This window comes from Sturnus vulgaris, chromosome 2, assembly GCF_052056855.1.
Source record: "Sturnus vulgaris isolate bStuVul1 chromosome 2, bStuVul1.hap1, whole genome shotgun sequence".
NCBI classification, from domain to species: domain Eukaryota; kingdom Metazoa; phylum Chordata; class Aves; order Passeriformes; family Sturnidae; genus Sturnus; species Sturnus vulgaris.
The window spans coordinates 102,421,934-102,438,201 of NC_142244.1; the positions used below are offsets into that span (position 1 = coordinate 102,421,934).

Genomic DNA, 16,268 nt, shown 5'->3' on the forward strand with positions numbered 1-16,268 from the left:
ATGATCCACTGTGGTCCCTTCCAACCTGACCCGTGCTGTGATACTTTGACAACGGAACGTTCTGTGCACTCCCTCGCCCGTGGTCTTTGGGACAGTTTGGTGAATCTGGCTCCCCAGGTGCTGCCTGTCTGTGCCCTCAGGCCGCACGAACCCCGCCGCCCCTCAGGCGCGGGCACAGCGCGCGCCCGCCGGAACCGATTGCGCGCCCTTCCGCCGCGGGGTCACGTGACGTCCCGTCGGTACCGCAAGATGGCGGCGCCCATATTGGTGCCAGAGCCCCCCCTGGGGAAGCCGAGGTGAGGCTGCGGCCAGGCCGGGGCCGGGACCCCTCGGGGCAAGGGGAAGGTCCCGCGGGTCCCTGCAGAGAGTCGCGGTCCCGTCCTGGCCGGGACCGCCCGAGCGTACGACGGCCGCGGCTGAGGCCGCCCCGTGGCCGGGCCCGGCAGTGGCGCAGCTCCGCGCGGCCGTGGCCCGGCGGGACGGGGGGACTGGGCTCGGTGGCTCGCGGGATGGGAGCGCGGCCGCGCTGAGGGCGGCGAGCGAGCCCGGCGGCGGCAGGGGGAGCGGGGCCGCCGTGCCTGCCCGCCCGAGCTATGGCAGGGCGGGACAGCGGCGGCTCTGGGTGATGTGAGGAGCAGCAAAGGCCGCGGCTTGGGGAGGCAGCGGTATGGGTATGTGCGTGCCCGGGCTGAGCCCTGTCCAGCCCCGCCGCGGAGGCTTTGGATCGGGGCAGCCATGCTCACAACGGGATTCCCCGGTCGGGGTCTCCAGGTGCTTGCCAAGGCCTTGATCCGGTGTCGGCGGCTAGGGGGAGAGGCGAGCCCCAGCCCTGGAGCGGCTTGGGCGCCGCTGCTTCTTGCGTGTCAGCTGTGTGCCCACCTCCTCGTGTGCTGGCCTTGGGAGTAAAGGGAGCTCCTCCGTCCCTTCCTTCCTTGGGTTTTAAGAAAAAGAAGTTCTCAGGGAACTGGGAAGGAACTTCTCGCTTGTCAGTCCCAGGCACCTACTGAGAGATGCCATCCATTTCAGGCAGGGACTCGAGGTGAGAAGTGGCCAGGCTGGCCGGGTCAGACAGGTGGAGACACCAGTCTGTGCGGGCAGGCACTGCTGCCGGGACAAGCACTGTGGTGTCACCTTGGCACACACAGGTGTGCAGGTGGTGAGGATGTGAGCAATCCTGAACAGAATTGGAGATCTGGGTGAAGTTCTGGCTGGCTGAGTTACACTTGTGGAATCTTTTAAAATTACACACTCAAAGGGAAAAGGAGAAAGTTTTGCTGTCCCATCAGCATTTGGCGTGGCACAATGACAAGAGCTGAAGATCATCCCTCCTTCCTATTTCTCCATTATGACCTGGCTAGGAAGAAGAAAGGTAGAATGAAACTTGACAGAAAAGACCTTGATGTGAAAAGGCTTTTAGACATTAGAGGCATTTTAACCACAGTGAAAACATGGTGCTGCTTGTAGGCAGCTGTTCCCAGCTGTCAGACAAGCAAGGAAGAGTCTGGCCAAGCTTGTGTAGAAGAAGAGCAGTGCTGAGCATTGTCTGTGGGGGCTGTGAGTGTGATTTGTTAGCTGTGCATTGAGACTGCTGCCTGTGGAGAATATCAAAGGAGAAAAGAAAGGACCTGAAATTTAATGTCCTGTAAAAGAAAGACTAATATGTGCTGAAAGGTGTACCAAAATTGTAGGGTAGGAGATCCCCAAGTTTTTCTCCTGTATCTTATCTAGTGACCAAGTTTCAGGAGCTGAAGGAGATTTCGTGGTGTTGGTGATGATGTCGAATACTGCAGAGCTCAAAAAAGATGAGACCCCTGTGTATGGTGTCTTCTTGCTGCTGCCCAGCAAGTCTGAACAGTACAGCCACAGATTTATAGATTTAATCATCACATCAGATGCTGCTCTGGAGTTACTGTTTCATATAATTGCCTGCTAATTTTGCAGTTTGTAGGATTTTGTATTGCTGAAAGAAATTAGGTGCATATATAATTTACATTACAGTAAATTATTATCTGTTTGACAGTAAAAGTTATTTCTTTTGCAGTTTTAACATAAGTAATGTTCTCTCATCTTCAGCCATCAAAAGTACAGAGCTATTCTGAAGAAGGAGAAAAGGAAAAAAAAGCGGCAGGCACTTGCCAAACTAAGGGACTCAGGTAACTGAAATATGTGGTACTGGCAGTGGAACTAGCTAGAAGTGATTGGGGGTTCTTTTTTTTTAAGACATCATTTTGTATATCTGTGTTGGCTGTAGCATGCAGTTATGTAGATGCATTGAGTTTTTTTTCTCAGAAGCTGCAGAAAAAGATGAGTCTGTGTCTGAGGAGGAAGAGGAAGAAGTGGAGGAAGAGGAGGAAGAAGAGGAAGAAAAAAAACTTGAGGCAGAAAGGTGAGAAATATAGAAAATGGCATATATGCAATAAACATTTTTGTAATCAATTCCATTTTAATACTTTGAAAAATTTGAATATATTCTGTGAAACACAATCTCTGTTGAAGATGTTAGGCTACACAGTCCTTTTGTCTAAAGCCTGAGTGATTCCTATGGAATTTTTTCTTTGAAATAAGACAAGTTGCAGTTATTACTGTGGTAATAAATTTGAATTGTATTTATGACAGTTGCATTAAGGACAGTCATGGGTAGTCCTTAAGTCGGTGGTCTAAATGGTGTCTGGTTTCTTTGGTAGACAAAAACTACATGAGCAGTGGTTGCTGAGAGAAGAAAAGGCCCAAGAAGAGTTCAAACTAAAGAAAGAAAAAGAAGAGGCTGCAAGAAAGCGTCAAGAAGAAGAAGAGGTATAAAGATGTAAAGTCTTACAGTTGTTCTTGGCAACAAGGTAGACTTAGTGTAATAACTTCTATTATTTTGTGATGCTGATGTGTTTGATAGATTCTCCCCTCTTTTGTATAGAAAAGCAAAATTGAAAAGAGAAGAAAACTTCTAAAAGGGTTTTTGTCAGAGATTTAGTTGCTTCTGACTGGATGAAAATTTCATGGTCAGGGAGTTGTAATGCAACATAGTAGTGTTGACTTTGATTGTAAAGCACTGTTCCTTAATTTATTTTTTTATTATAAAGAGGAAGATCAAAGAAGAATGGGAAGAGCAGCAAAGAAAAGAGAGAGAAGTGGCACAGCAGAAGCAACAGGAGAAGAGAGAGAGAGAGGTGATTCTTGGTGGTGGGAGGATATACATGTTCTGTATCCTGTGACATGATCAGCTGCAACAGTTATACACATTGAAGAGGGATTTTGTTATAATTAGCAAATGCATTACTTAAGCCATTCTGTCTAAGTTCCTAAACCATTACTCCGTGTTAAAGAGCATCCAGGGGGTCCGTATACTGAAATGTAACTCTTGTTAATGCATCTGGTTGTTCGCAATATGTAATTGTTTACATCAGGTAAATAAGAAGGTGCTGTGTCAAAACAGGTTAATATAAGTTCACTTTCTGCATCATATGTTAAAGATAATCCTTCCTTAATGTCCTAGTTGAACACAGTCAGTGCTGAAGAAAATGCCTAAAGAGGATATGGAAGTACCTTGCTGCTGTTCCTTAACACAGTTCTTAATCAAAAGATGTCTTGCTGCTTTTCTTTACCTGACTCATCCAACAGGACGTATCTTTTTTCAGAGCTCCTTGGGTGGAATAAAAAATGATATTGTAGATACAAGTAATTGATAATATTTCTGTTAATGCTACATTCTTCTTAAGTTTTAGAGGTTCAGTGACCTGGATGTAAGATGTCCTATACAGTAATCCAGTGTGAGGACTGGTCTCTTACTGCCACTGAAGAGCGACTGAAGCTTTCTAGGATCTGGTCATTTTAGATTCTCCACAATCACAAAGTTTCCAGTCGTTTCACTAGGAGGTATCTTGCAGCTGTGTCTGATAGCCACAGCAGGAGAAGAACCACGAGCAGACAGTTCTGGCTCTGCAGTTAATAGTTGGTTGTGCCGCTGATTATGTAACACTTGAATGAGGGATGCCAAAGAACAGCAGTTACTGTATTTCCTTCCTTCTTCTTACTTCCTCTGGTGTTCAAGTGTCCATTTCTCTCTTTGCAGAGTAGGGAGAGAAAACAATGCTCCTGCCTTTTATTTAGGGTTGAGATACAGTTTGTATAGAGTTGAAACATGACAACAGCAAGATTTTATTCCCCCCTTTGTCCTTCTGTCTGGGTTTGACTAAGTCCTCAGTGGGATAACTGGTGTCCCTGAACGGAAGCAGCTTTCTTTTTTGTTTAGTTATTGGATTATTTGCTTTGTATTCTTCTGGGCTATTATTTGTGAGGATATTGAGTTAAATTGGCTCATACAGAGCAATGACAGGCACCCAGAGGGAAACTGATTACTCACCTAGGAGCAGAGCCACCCATTTTAGCAGCAGAAGGTTGTTTAATTGATTTTGCCTGTGTCTTGAAACAGCAGTTTATTCAAATTCTAACAGTGATACAAGAAAAAAGTAATTTCCCTCCCTAAAATGAAGAAATAGATTTTCTGTTTTGATGGGTGGTAGTGATTTGAGGCTTTTTTTGGAGAGGTTGAAGAAGTAGTTTTGACTTCGTGGTTTTTTTGTTTGTATGCTTCGGTGAGTTTTGTTTGTATGCTCTGTTTTATTTTCTTTGTTTTCGTTATATCTGACATTCTTGGTGATCAGTACCAGATGCTGTCTGGGACCTCATCTTGAATTGCATTTTTAAATTTTTATTTGTTCTTTTTAATTTAATTATTTCTCTTCCAAATTAAACCAGTCCTAGCATATTTTCTTGTATTGATTATCTTTAAATGTCTTTTTCCTAGGAACTTCATAGAACAATTTATTAGAAGTAGTGTCCAGCTAGTTTTGGAGAGTGGTATTGTTTTGCTCAGCCCACTTAGAAAAAGGAAGGGAAAAAATATCCTCATTGTTTTCCTGTATTTGGAAGGCTAAATATGGCTAACTTATGATGTTTCTTACCAATTACTTCTCTTGCTTTAACAGAGGCTCACTAAGCCTTGCATTTTTCTCTGTGTTCCATAAAATGTGTAAGTTAAAACATTTCGTGCAACTAAATGAATATGGACTTACCTGTAACCAGGCTGTGTACTAGAGCAGGAGATAGATTTAAGCATCAATAGTCCAATGGTAGTTTTAAAAAAGAAAATTAAACTTTTATGTTGTCTATCATATAATTTAGAAAATCATCTGTGTGAGGGTCTTGTCTGATGTATCCTTTAACAGCTTTGTAGTACATGAATTGCTACAGAGCCAAAGTAAATCTCTTGTTTTTAAAGCAAACCCCATCACACTTTCATTATGCATAATCACTGAGCATTGTAAATTAGGTTCTTAACTAAAGAAACCAGATGTTTTGTGTGTCCTCAGGGTTTTCACTAGTCCTGTGTTTGCACCATTTATAGGCAGCTGTGCAGAGGATGCTGGATCAAGCTGAAAGCCAGGTATGCTCAGACTTTCTGAAAAAATAACTGAAAAGTAATTTAATCTCCATCCGGTGTTTGCCTTCTAGCATGCTGTCCATCTGCTCTCGAGAACCTAATGGCCTGAATAAATTTAATATATAGTGGCTTGCATGAGCTGTAAACAATTATTTACTGGGTGGAACATAATTAAGCATATTTCTGGCTGGTTGGTGGCAGTGCAGTTGTGCATGCTGATGACTGTTCAGGAGACCTGAGTCAAAATGAACCTGGAAATACTGCTGTGTGCTGTTAAAAAACACTATGCATGGTGGTTTATTTGTGAATTGTAATTCTAAATAAATCTGTCAGTCCTGGGTGGCAAGATAAACTTGTCTTTTTAAGCAGATGTCAGGCTCTAAATAAGAGGATTCAGTGGTGGAGGAGGGCACAGATCCTTAAGGGAAAGAAAAAAAGGTGGGGGAGGGAGAAGCTTGACTGCTTGGATGCCTGCAAGAGCATGGATCCCAAGCTGGCAGTGTGTAGAAAAGAAAACTGCAGTTTTCATTTGAATCTTAGAGACTGCCTTAAAGAATAATTTGGCTTTTTATCTCTGTCACATGATTAAACTTGCTGTTTAAACCATTGCATGAATTTGAAAAATAAGTTTTGACCTAGCTATCCACTGTTTATTGAATGCCATAGCTACACTGGAGTTACATTTGGTTCCAGATCATGTTTAAACAGTTCTTTAGGTAGGAAATCTGTTTCATAAAATGAGTAGGAAACTGCTTTGAACTGCTGCCTGCCCAGAGCTCAAGATGCATTAGCAGTCATGTCTGCAGAGGAATAGTCAGAAATGTGGTATGTTAGAGACTGCATTAGAGTATCAGTTCAGGGTTCAGTTACTGCTGACATAACAGGGCTGTTCTGGTGATAAAATATCATGGCTGCAAGTCATGAACAGAATTGGTAGCTGGGTCAAATGCTGCTTGTGAATAAAAAGAATTTTCAGTTGATTTAAAATGAGAACTTAGGCCTGTCAGCTTTACAGATTGTTTGGTTAGAAAGAAAATTCATTCTTAAATATGTGTGTTGGTTGTAGTCATTCAAGGCTTGCAACTTGGTGAGGCCATTTTGAATTACAGAAATCTTAATGACCCAAGATGATCACTATGGACACTTTTACTTGCAGTGCTAACTATGAATTTAATTTTTAAAATTCTGGCCTTTGGCGGGTTAATTTTTATTTTAGCCTTTTCTAGATGTACATAACAGTGATAATGATGAGCTTGCTGAGCTTTGGGCTGTTTCAGAGAAAAATAAGTAAATAGTCCTAGCTTTCTCTCTTCCAGATTGTAGTGGTTTTGGCTGGGGTAGTTATTTTTTTTCATGGCGGCTGGTATGGGGCTTCATTTTGCAGTTACACTTAGGATGGGGTTGAAAATGTGGAGATGTGTTATTGCTGAGCAGGACCTAGACAGACCCAAGGCCTTTTCTGCTTCTCTTACTGCCACACTGGTGAAGAGGCAGAAGGTGTGTGAGGCAGAGGTTTTTCAGGAGGAGACACAGCTGTGACCCCCACTGACCAAAGGAATATTTCAGATGATCTGAGATCATGTTCAGTATATAAAGTAGGGGGAAGAAGGAAGGGAGGGGACATTTGGAGTGATGGAGTTGGTCTTCTCAAGTCACTGTTACACATGGTGGGCCCTGCTCTCCTGAACACCTGCCTGCCCATGGAAAGCAGTGAACCAGTTCCTGGTTTTGCTTTGTTTGTGTGGCTGGCTTTTACTTTCCCTCTTCAACTGTTTTTATTTCAATGCATGAATTTTGTATCTTTTACCCTTCCATTCTCTCCCTGATCTCCCTTGATGGGGCTGTGAGCAAGTGGCTCTGTGGGGCTTGGCTGCCAGCTGGGGTTAAAACCAAGGCACAGGTGTATAAAATGAGACCCAAGGCACAGGGCAGCTTTGAAAAACAATGCTTTGAATAGGTTCAGCTTGCCTTGTAGAAACATAGTGCTCATAACTGCATGTGAATTCAGTTGTTAAGTTTTATTTTTGACACTCCGTTTCTTTACTGTTTCCTAACTTCTGTCTATTTTAATGTTTCTTCTACAGCTGGAGAATGGTGTGAGTTGGCATAATCCAGAGCCCCCAGAGAATCTGGGAACAGAGAAGGATAGAGCAAATTGCCCATTTTATATTAAAACAGGTTCCTGCCGATTTGGAGACAGGTAATCCATTGAATATTTACTAGGATAGAAGTGTGTTGGGGAGATAAAACAGAGACAACTTAATTAGGTCATGAGCAAACTGAGGAAAAATTGCTGCATAAAATACTTCTGTGTATTTGGGTGTGGATTGAGAGCAGAGCATTGCCTGGCTGGAATTGAGCTATTTATTGTTATAGTATATTATTGATGGTGCATTCTGGTTACACTGGTCAGACTGAGTTTTCCTTAGCTTAGACTCATGCACAGATACATTGTGAGAGAATGTATATGGTCTGCTATTAGTACAGATCTGGTATGTCAGATGCTAGTTTTTTTATATTTTCTAATTTGCATATGTTCAAATCCCAAATGAACTAAATTAAATTAAGGTAAATCTGCACACTTGGGAAAGTTGTCAGGTAGCTTCCAGAGTTCTCACTATTTAAATGTGTGATACATTCAGTTGTAATTCTGGTACACTGACAGGGTGTCCCTATCTCAGGGGGGAAGTGTAGTAAAAGGCAAGAGCAGAGAAGCTCATTAGGATGATAAGACATGAGCAACACCTCTGCAGAAGTGGCTTGCAAGTCCAGACTCTGCTTTCAAAGATGGGGATGGAAGACGACTGTTGTAGATGAGCAGCAAACTTAGGAATAGGGTGGCAGTGATTATTTGCATTTTAGTCAGGTGTCTCAGAATGTTTACCAGCTTTGAAAAAGAAAAGACTTTGTCATATGAAACAAATGGCAAACTTGTTCCCAGAGGATGCAGAGGAAGCCAGAAGTATAAAGGAGTTTATGTTCATTAGTGACCACGAACAATGATGACCCAAATGCACCTTCTGGCTTGAGAATTCCAGATTTTTTTTGTGCTAAGGAGAAGCAACAGCTTAGCAGGGAAGGACTCATATTTATTACATGCATCTTCAGCAAAAACTTAGAAGGTTATTTTACTAACTTGTGTCACTGAAATGTGTGGTCTAGCTATTGTAGTTTTTTTTTATCCTGGGAATAATTTGTTCTGGTGTGATGTATGCTGTGGATAATTATAAGAAAATTCAACTATAATTCAACTATATGGAAGCTTCAAGTTCACATCTTTTTTTTTTTTTTTTTTTTTTTTTTCTATTCTGAAATACGTGTTGAATTCCATAATAAAAATTTCACCAGCTATGTCACTGCAGACAGCATTTTTTTTTCAAATGTCTGAGTCTTTGTAATCTTTGCAGTATTTTTGTTTCAGTGGTCTTTAATGGAGATAACCTCCATGGATTATTTATTGATTGCATAAAATTCAGTTTTGCTTTGAACTTTTCATTTGAACTATGAATAACCCTTGGAAAATAAATACTGAGAAACATCATATTCTGCCCTTCCTCTTTCACCCCTGTTGATCTCAGCTACCTCTCTTTCATCTCTCTTTTTCCTCACATACCTGCTTCCTTCATAATCTGGTCATTTCAACATCTGGTGCTGTCTAAGTAGAAGGACTAGTACAGCTAGGGTAGGACTGGAAGGATGGATTGGAAGAAGTTGTGAAAAACTAACAACCAGTGTTACCAACAAATAACTGCTGAATCTTGTCAAAGATCATTAGGTCTTGAAGAAGCTAAAACTGGCTGAGTTTGCTACTACCAATTTCCCTGGTAATTCAAACCCTAACATTTTGCAGTAATATGGGATTCTTGGGTCATTCATTTTCCTTGGGGTTCCTTTTGCTCTGTCATGTGACTATCATTTTGTGTACAGATGATATTAGGTGGGTTTAATATTTTGTATTCTGTTACTGAAATTGAACAGCAAAAGGAAGCAGCTTCTAAAATGTAAAAAAATATAACCATCGAATTAATTGTCTCGTGGTTTAGTTTTGGAGTTGGAAAATGGACTTTTTTTGTTGTTGTTTGCTTTTTGAAGTCTAAGGGGTCAGCCAGAAGGTGAGAGTCCATTTCTGACTTACTGGGTACAGAGAAACTTCTTAGCTGAGGTCTGGGTTGTAATTGTCCACTTTGAGACATGACCTCCCTGCAGTTCGTCTGTGCTGTCCAGTGACATAGAGACTAGACTAGTCTGGCTGTTTTTCTCATCATGTCATTTGAAAAGGAGAAATATGTTGAAGAGTGCATGACCCAGTTGCTTGGGGACGTATTGAATGGGAATCATAAAGCACAGTGAAATAAAGATGGAGAATATCTGTGTTCTTACTGATCTAAAGGTGTCTAGGGGAGAACTCTATTTCAGCATGTTAGCAAGGTAGCCTGAGTATGATGGATGGTGAGGGACATCTAATACTTTTATGGCTGCCAAGAAGATGCAGATTACGATTCAACTGATTTAGAAGAATCTTTTGTTGTTGTTGTTGTTGGGTTTTTTAATTTGTTTCGGTTTTGGGGGGGTTTGTTTGTTTGGTTTGGTTTGGGATTTTTTTGTTAGAAGTGGAAAAATACCAGTCTTGTACTCATCTAGGTGCAGGTCTAAATGTGCTGTTCTTCCCTCATATGATGAGGGTTGTTCTATGCAAAAAGAAGAGCAGGGCCTTGCTTTAAGATCTCTTTATAGAAAGACTTCTGAAATCTTTTAAGCCCTTCAGAAAATTGGAACACATTAACCCTAGTAGCCTAAAAGAAATTCTTTCAGCTCTCATTTTGACACTGCTATCTATAGCTTTTCTTGTTCTGCTTTCTTAAGCAAGAATATGTTTGTTAATGGCATTAAGGAAGCATTAAGGTTATGTACAAACTAACTCCAGGATATTTCAATTACTAAACCAAATCTTTCGATCTTCCACTAATGGCTTTTCTTTTATTATAACTGTTACTGAAAATGCCAAATGTTTGAAGCTTCAACAAGTGTATTTTGTGCTGCAAGTGCCAATCTTTCCAATTTCCTTTCTTTACTACACCTGTCCAGGTGTTCTCGCAAGCATAACTACCCCACATCTAGCAAGACACTGCTCGTGCGAGGGATGTTCATCACTTTTGGCATGGAGCAGTGCCGGAGAGACGACTATGACACAGATGCCAGTCTGGAGTACAGCGACGAGGAGACCTACCAGCAGTTCCTGGAGTTCTATGAGGATGTGCTCCCTGAATTTCAGAATGTGGGGAAGGTGGTTCAATTCAAGGTATGCATCTAAGTGCACTTTATGAGCCTTAAGAGAAATTCTGTGTGCACTAGGGAACTATGCAGTGTCCTTTCAGCAAACTGCATTTCTCATGTCACCTGTAAACTTGTCACTGTTGTTACAGAGCACCATCTTACTCTGGGTGAATCTTCTCTCCCATTCCCCCTGAAGTGTTACAAAAGCTTGTGCTTCCATATTGCAAGTTATTCACACTGCTCAACAGTCCACTTATCTCTTAGTCCTTTCTTTTCTTATCCTGTGCTAAGCCCCAGAGGGTCCATTAAGATTGTTAGACAATATAAATACATCTGAGCTACTGTATTTGGGCCTAAGGAATGAAATAGTGGGGGTATGAAATGTATTTGCAGTGTACACCCAAACAATGCCATTTTAGGACTGGCTGAATAAAATAAAATCAGATTACAATGAACTGAAAATATAGCAGGTATTTCAGTAGGAAAAATTAGGTAAAAAAGGTAAGTTTATATAAACAGTCTTGAGATTTGCCATCCATTCTTTGTGCATTTAGTTTGCTCGGTGTTTTGTACTGATTTTTTTCCCATTTATATTTTTACTTGTTATGGAGATAAAGAGGGATCTGTAAATGGAGACCTCAGAAATGAATGATGTGTAACAGTCTCATGTTGCCCCAAAATATGCAGCTTGGATGGTGCAATCTCCTCATATCAGAATCTATTAGAGCATCTCTTTCTGCTTGCCATTTCTGAGTGTTTTTCTGCAGTCACCAGGAGGCACATAGTGCCTTTTCTTCTTTTGTGTTCATCTACTGACAGCTGCCTCAGGACTGAGATGGCATTAGCATTTCAAGAAAGAGGGAAGTAGAAAGAGTGAGTTTTCATTGTATAATGAACTTTATAGGTAAGAAACCTTTACTTGTTTGGAGGAGTGGACCATCCCCTCCATATTTTGACTCATGGAATAATAGTCAGTTGTCCTCTACTAGAAGACAGGATGCAGATTCCCTATGGAGCATGGCTTGAAAAGCCTTATCAGCAAAGTCAGGTCCTTGGCTTTGTATCATCGTTTTGTGCAGGTGTGCTAAGCTGCACCTGCTTGGGTCACTGTGATTGTTTGTATGGCATTCCTTGGCTTCTGAGGGAATTGTGCAACAGCAAGATGATTCTCATGCACATTTTCGCTACATTAGAGATGCTTCAGAATGACATGTTGGCTGCAGGGATCTTAACTGTGAGTGAGCTGAGACTCTGTGACCATTTCAAATCAGATTTTACACACCCCTCTTTCAGCTGACTCCTTTTCCAGTGTAGGCCAAGGTTTTATTCTGGATGCTTTTTCTGGGAAGCTGCTTCAGAATCTGGAAGATACTAATAAAACACTACCCTAGAACATTCTAGGGTTCTTTTCCTACCCAAAAATGTCTATGGCAAAATCATTCTCACTTGTTCTTGTATTGACACTGTTTATCTCAAGTAGTTTGACTTCTGTTCCTCTAATAGTTAGACAAGTGATTGTTATTATGGCTGAAACCCTTTGTTGATCCAACATACAAAGAGGTATTCCTTAAGGGTCAGTCATGGTTCAGGGATGAAAGGAGCCACTAACCTCATTTGCTGCAGATATTGGAAGAGGCCTGTGGGCAACAGAGGCTGGAATCACAGTTTGCCCTGGAGAACTGGGTTCCACCTGCTTGGACCTGCCTGTTTCAGAATCTTTTGTAACTAGCAGCAAGCTTTTTCAAAGGTAATTTGTGTATTTTTGAGAGCTTTAGATATACATTGAATGCTAAATCATTACCAAAAAAAGATTTTTCACAACTGTACAGTGAAAGATGGTGTCTTCAGCTTTTTGAACCCATTTCACAGGGATGCTGCGAAGATACATTGCTCTAGAGTCTCTTAATGTAATGAATCCCTCATTTCCACTTGAGGATACTACTAATTGTTGTCAGAGCAGGATTTGGCTGTTGCACAGTAGGGTTGGCCTAGACAAATGCAAAAAAATTGAGTGTAAACTTTCTTGTGGACTAAGTGAAGCCAAAGTCCCAGAGTTAATCAAAGCATAATGCTGGAAACAGTTAAAATAAGCTAGAAAGGTTTTTGGGGGGGTTTGGTTTGGTTTGTTTTTTTCTTTTTTGGTTAACCCTAAGTGTTCAGAAAAACATAATCTCTAATTTGATATGGATGACCTGTCATAAATGAGAATTGCCCAACTCAGAATGTGTGAGCTGCTGTACAGCATAAACCTTCCACTGCCCTCACTTCATGTTTCCATCCCTTCAGGTCAGTTGCAACTATGAGCCTCACCTGCGAGGAAACGTGTACGTCCAGTACCAGTCGTAAGTACTCACAGTCTTACCAAGTGTTAGAACTAAACTGCAGAGTTTAGTAATGAATAAGAAGTGTTTGTGTCATCCATGCAGTTCATTCTCATACTGTAGTGGGAGCCCAAAATCGGTAAGGGGTGTCTGAAATGATTATGTGATGGTAATGCCATCTGTTATTTTTACTTTTTAAAGGGAGAAGGACTGTCAGGCAGCTCTGGCTCTGTTCAGTGGACGATGGTATGCAGGCAGACAGCTTCATTGTGAATTCTGTCCTGTGACGAGGTGGAAAACTGCCATATGTGGTGAGTCTTGGAAAAGAGAATGTGTTACTGAAGAGTACTCACTCATGGAAGTGAAAAAGAGGATTAGGCTGTAGCTTTCAGATCTGCGTAATGTTGTATTCATTGCTGTTTGGAAGACAAATGTGCTAACTTGCTTGTGTAGATCAGGAAAGAAAGGGAGTATTTCACCATGTCATGTAAGTGGCTGAATTGTTCTAGTGGATTTACCATGATCTAGAAAAAAAGGTTTGGATTCTAGCCTTGGAAATATTAATCTCAAGGTGAAACTCCAGGAAGTACTAATTTATCTCTTGAGAGGCAGCAGCAGTTTCTGGACTGTCAACAGTTCTGAGAAGTAAATATAACATGTGACTTATCTATATTTACTTTCTTACATTAAGGTAAATAAAATTAAATGAAATTAAATGAAGTTAAGTTTGTTCTAAGCTAAAACCAAATCTTCATAGCAGTTAAAAAGCTAATTGCAAGAAAAGTACACAGTGAAAATAAATCTTGTGTGAGTTAAATTGATAGGTGGTCAGATGCATGTTCTTCTGTTTGGAGAAGCAAAATTCAGTTTATTATGTTTCTTCCAGTTGGTACATAATGAAGAAAGAGATTTAATAGGTCTGCTTCATAAAAAAGCAAACCCTAATCTGTTGCAGGCTTATTTGAGAGGCAGAAGTGTCCAAGAGGGAAACACTGCAATTTTCTTCACGTATTCAAAAATCCAAACAACGAGTTTTGGGAGGCCAATAGAGACATACGTATTTCTCCTGAACGGACTCATCAGTTGTCTAAAAACTCTGAGAGGAGAAACAGATCGAGCCATCGTGACGACTATTACAGCCGGTCCAGGAGAAGGGGCAGCCCGAGCCCAGACCATTCCTACCGCAGAAACGGAGAATCCGAGAGAAAAAAGAATCGCCGCAAAAACAAGAGGCGGCGCCGGTCGGAGAGGTCCAGAAGCCGTGAGAGGAGGAGATCTCACAGCAGGGGCAGGAAGAGAAGAGGCCGCAGTCGCAGCAGGAGTCACAGTCGAACACGCAGCAGGAGCAGAAGCAGGAGTTCCTCTCGATCCAGGAGCAGGGGTAAAAAGAGATCAAGCAGCAGAGGAAAAAATAGTGAAACTCCCAAAACAAAGTGAGAATTACTTTCAGAAATCACTAATTGATAAAAATAGAGCTGACAAAGAAATCTTCCTAACAGGGCACCAGATATATTTGAATTTCAAATAAAGTGTTCTTGCACATTAAAATGTTTCTTCCTAATAAAGGAACGTAGTTTACTGTGTGCGAAGCTTGAGAAAATTAAGTTTTAAGTCCTATAGAAGGTGTGAATGTCAAGTACTCTAGCTACTTTGTCCCTCTGAACTGCTGCAACATCTGGATGCACACTGAGTACAAATAGAGAAGTGAAGCCTCTTTGGTATATGCTTATTCCTGTTGTGTGAATGTTAAGTATTTACTGTTCCTGTAAGGAGCTAGTACAGAACAGCCAGTGTGCACTAAATTCACACCCCAGCACACTGCAGATCCCGGTCTGTGTACATGACTGCCATTTGTATTTTTCATCTGTTTATCGGAAATTGCTTTCTAGACAAGGAAAATATAATCGTTTTATGAGTTGGAGAAAAGGGATCTCAAAGACATCACTGTTTGATTGTACAGTACTTGCCCAGTAGGAGCTTTTTGGTCATGAGTGTTGGATTTTTCTCAGCCCTGACTGAGCTGCTGAGCTGATTGCTTGTCGGGACTAAAACCGAGTAGCAAGTACACAGAGAAACAATCATTTTATTCAGTACCTTAGTCCCCAAGTCAGAACAGAGACCATGCAACTGTAATCCTCGAGTGAGGCTAGAAATACTTTGCATACCTCTTGGTTGCACACCCTTTGTAGGTGAAAACAACCTGCATAACTTGTGCTGGAGCGGTGGAAAGTGTCCATCTGGGAACCAAAGACAATTGTGAAGGCTCAGTCAAGATGACTGCAGAGTAGCTGAAAAAACTGAAGGGTTTATACATGAAAGAATACTTCATGGTTTTGGGAGAGGAGGACTTGACTTAGAACCTTTTTGGGTTTATTTTACAAATAGCTTAAGGCACCCTACTGCCTTGCTTTCCTACGGCCAAGGTGAAGAGTAGGGTACATAAAATTATTTGGACAAAACCTTCTTGAAGTGACAGCTACATTAGCGAAGTACCTGCAGTTAGATAACCCTTACCAATATTTTTTCACTTTTATTTAAAAGATTTGTGCTGTTAGATGTACTGTATTTCACGTGGCTTATCTTCAGGTTTTAACTTGGGCACCTCAGTGTCTTCAGACACTTGGAGAGAGCTTGTGGCAGCAAAGGTGCAAGGTGCCCTAATGGTCTGTAGAGATACCTCCCTGTCTTTAGCCTCTACAAAGAACTGGGCTCCTGCCTTCAGAGAAACAATCAGACCCCATGAGTTAGAAAGCAGGCATGAAGTGCTCCCAAACAGGAATTCATTACAACTCCCTTAGAAAATCTGGGTTTCTGAACTTTACCACCAGTATTCCTCACAGCAAGAACCTTTTACCCCAGGTTAGTTAAGATCAAGTGAACATTGCTTCTGGACATGATATATATATATATTTTTGCTTTTCTAAATGCATAGTGCACCTAGCATGCTGATTATATGTTTTTCCTTCTTTCTTCATGTGTAACTTGTCCAATATGGAGTAATACAGCAAAAGTGATGTTCAGTTCAAACCCGACTTTCACTATATATTATCATTACTGTAGGCAGAGCTGTAGTTTAGTTAATTTGATTAAATGTTTTAGTTATTTACAGATGTAAGAATTGTAATTAATTAGCATAACTTTTGAAATAATAACTTTTTTAAAAGGCATATTTCAAAGGATAGACAGCACTAAGTTTTTAATTCCATTTGAGAAATTTGTTACTGCCAGTTTCTTATAAT

General features: G+C 41.2%; 1 protein-coding gene across 2 annotated transcripts; it reads left to right on the forward strand.

Annotated features, from left to right (window-relative positions):
• The first annotated feature begins 209 nt into the window (after positions 1–209).
• Positions 210–14,612, forward strand: ZRSR2 (zinc finger CCCH-type, RNA binding motif and serine/arginine rich 2). Of its 2 annotated transcripts, none has more exons than XM_088160223.1 (11): positions 210–296; positions 2,074–2,153; positions 2,290–2,386; positions 2,685–2,793; positions 3,075–3,161; positions 5,399–5,437; positions 7,519–7,634; positions 10,520–10,733; positions 12,995–13,050; positions 13,231–13,340; positions 13,985–14,612. In XM_088160223.1, exons 1-11 carry the CDS (start codon positions 250–252, stop codon positions 14,464–14,466), a joined length of 1,437 nt encoding a protein of 478 aa, XP_088016349.1. In that variant the 5' UTR covers positions 210–249; the 3' UTR covers positions 14,467–14,612. The 2 variants fall into 2 exon arrangements, with proteins under 2 accessions (XP_088016349.1, XP_088016350.1); XM_088160224.1 differs by having other exon boundaries at positions 2,293–2,386.
• The last annotated feature ends 1,656 nt before the right edge of the window (positions 14,613–16,268 follow it).

Bases quoted from the DNA above. Each gene is read 5' to 3' on its own strand.
- ZRSR2 (XM_088160223.1), top strand. From the start codon at position 250: ATGGCGGCGCCCATATTGGTGCCAGAGCCCCCCCTGGGGAAGCCGAG. The intron at 2,794-3,074 runs GTATAAAGATGT...TTTATTATAAAG, and splicing joins AGCGTCAAGAAGAAGAAGAG to AGGAAGATCAAAGAAGAATG. The intron at 13,051-13,230 runs GTAAGTACTCAC...TACTTTTTAAAG, and splicing joins GTGTACGTCCAGTACCAGTC to GGAGAAGGACTGTCAGGCAG.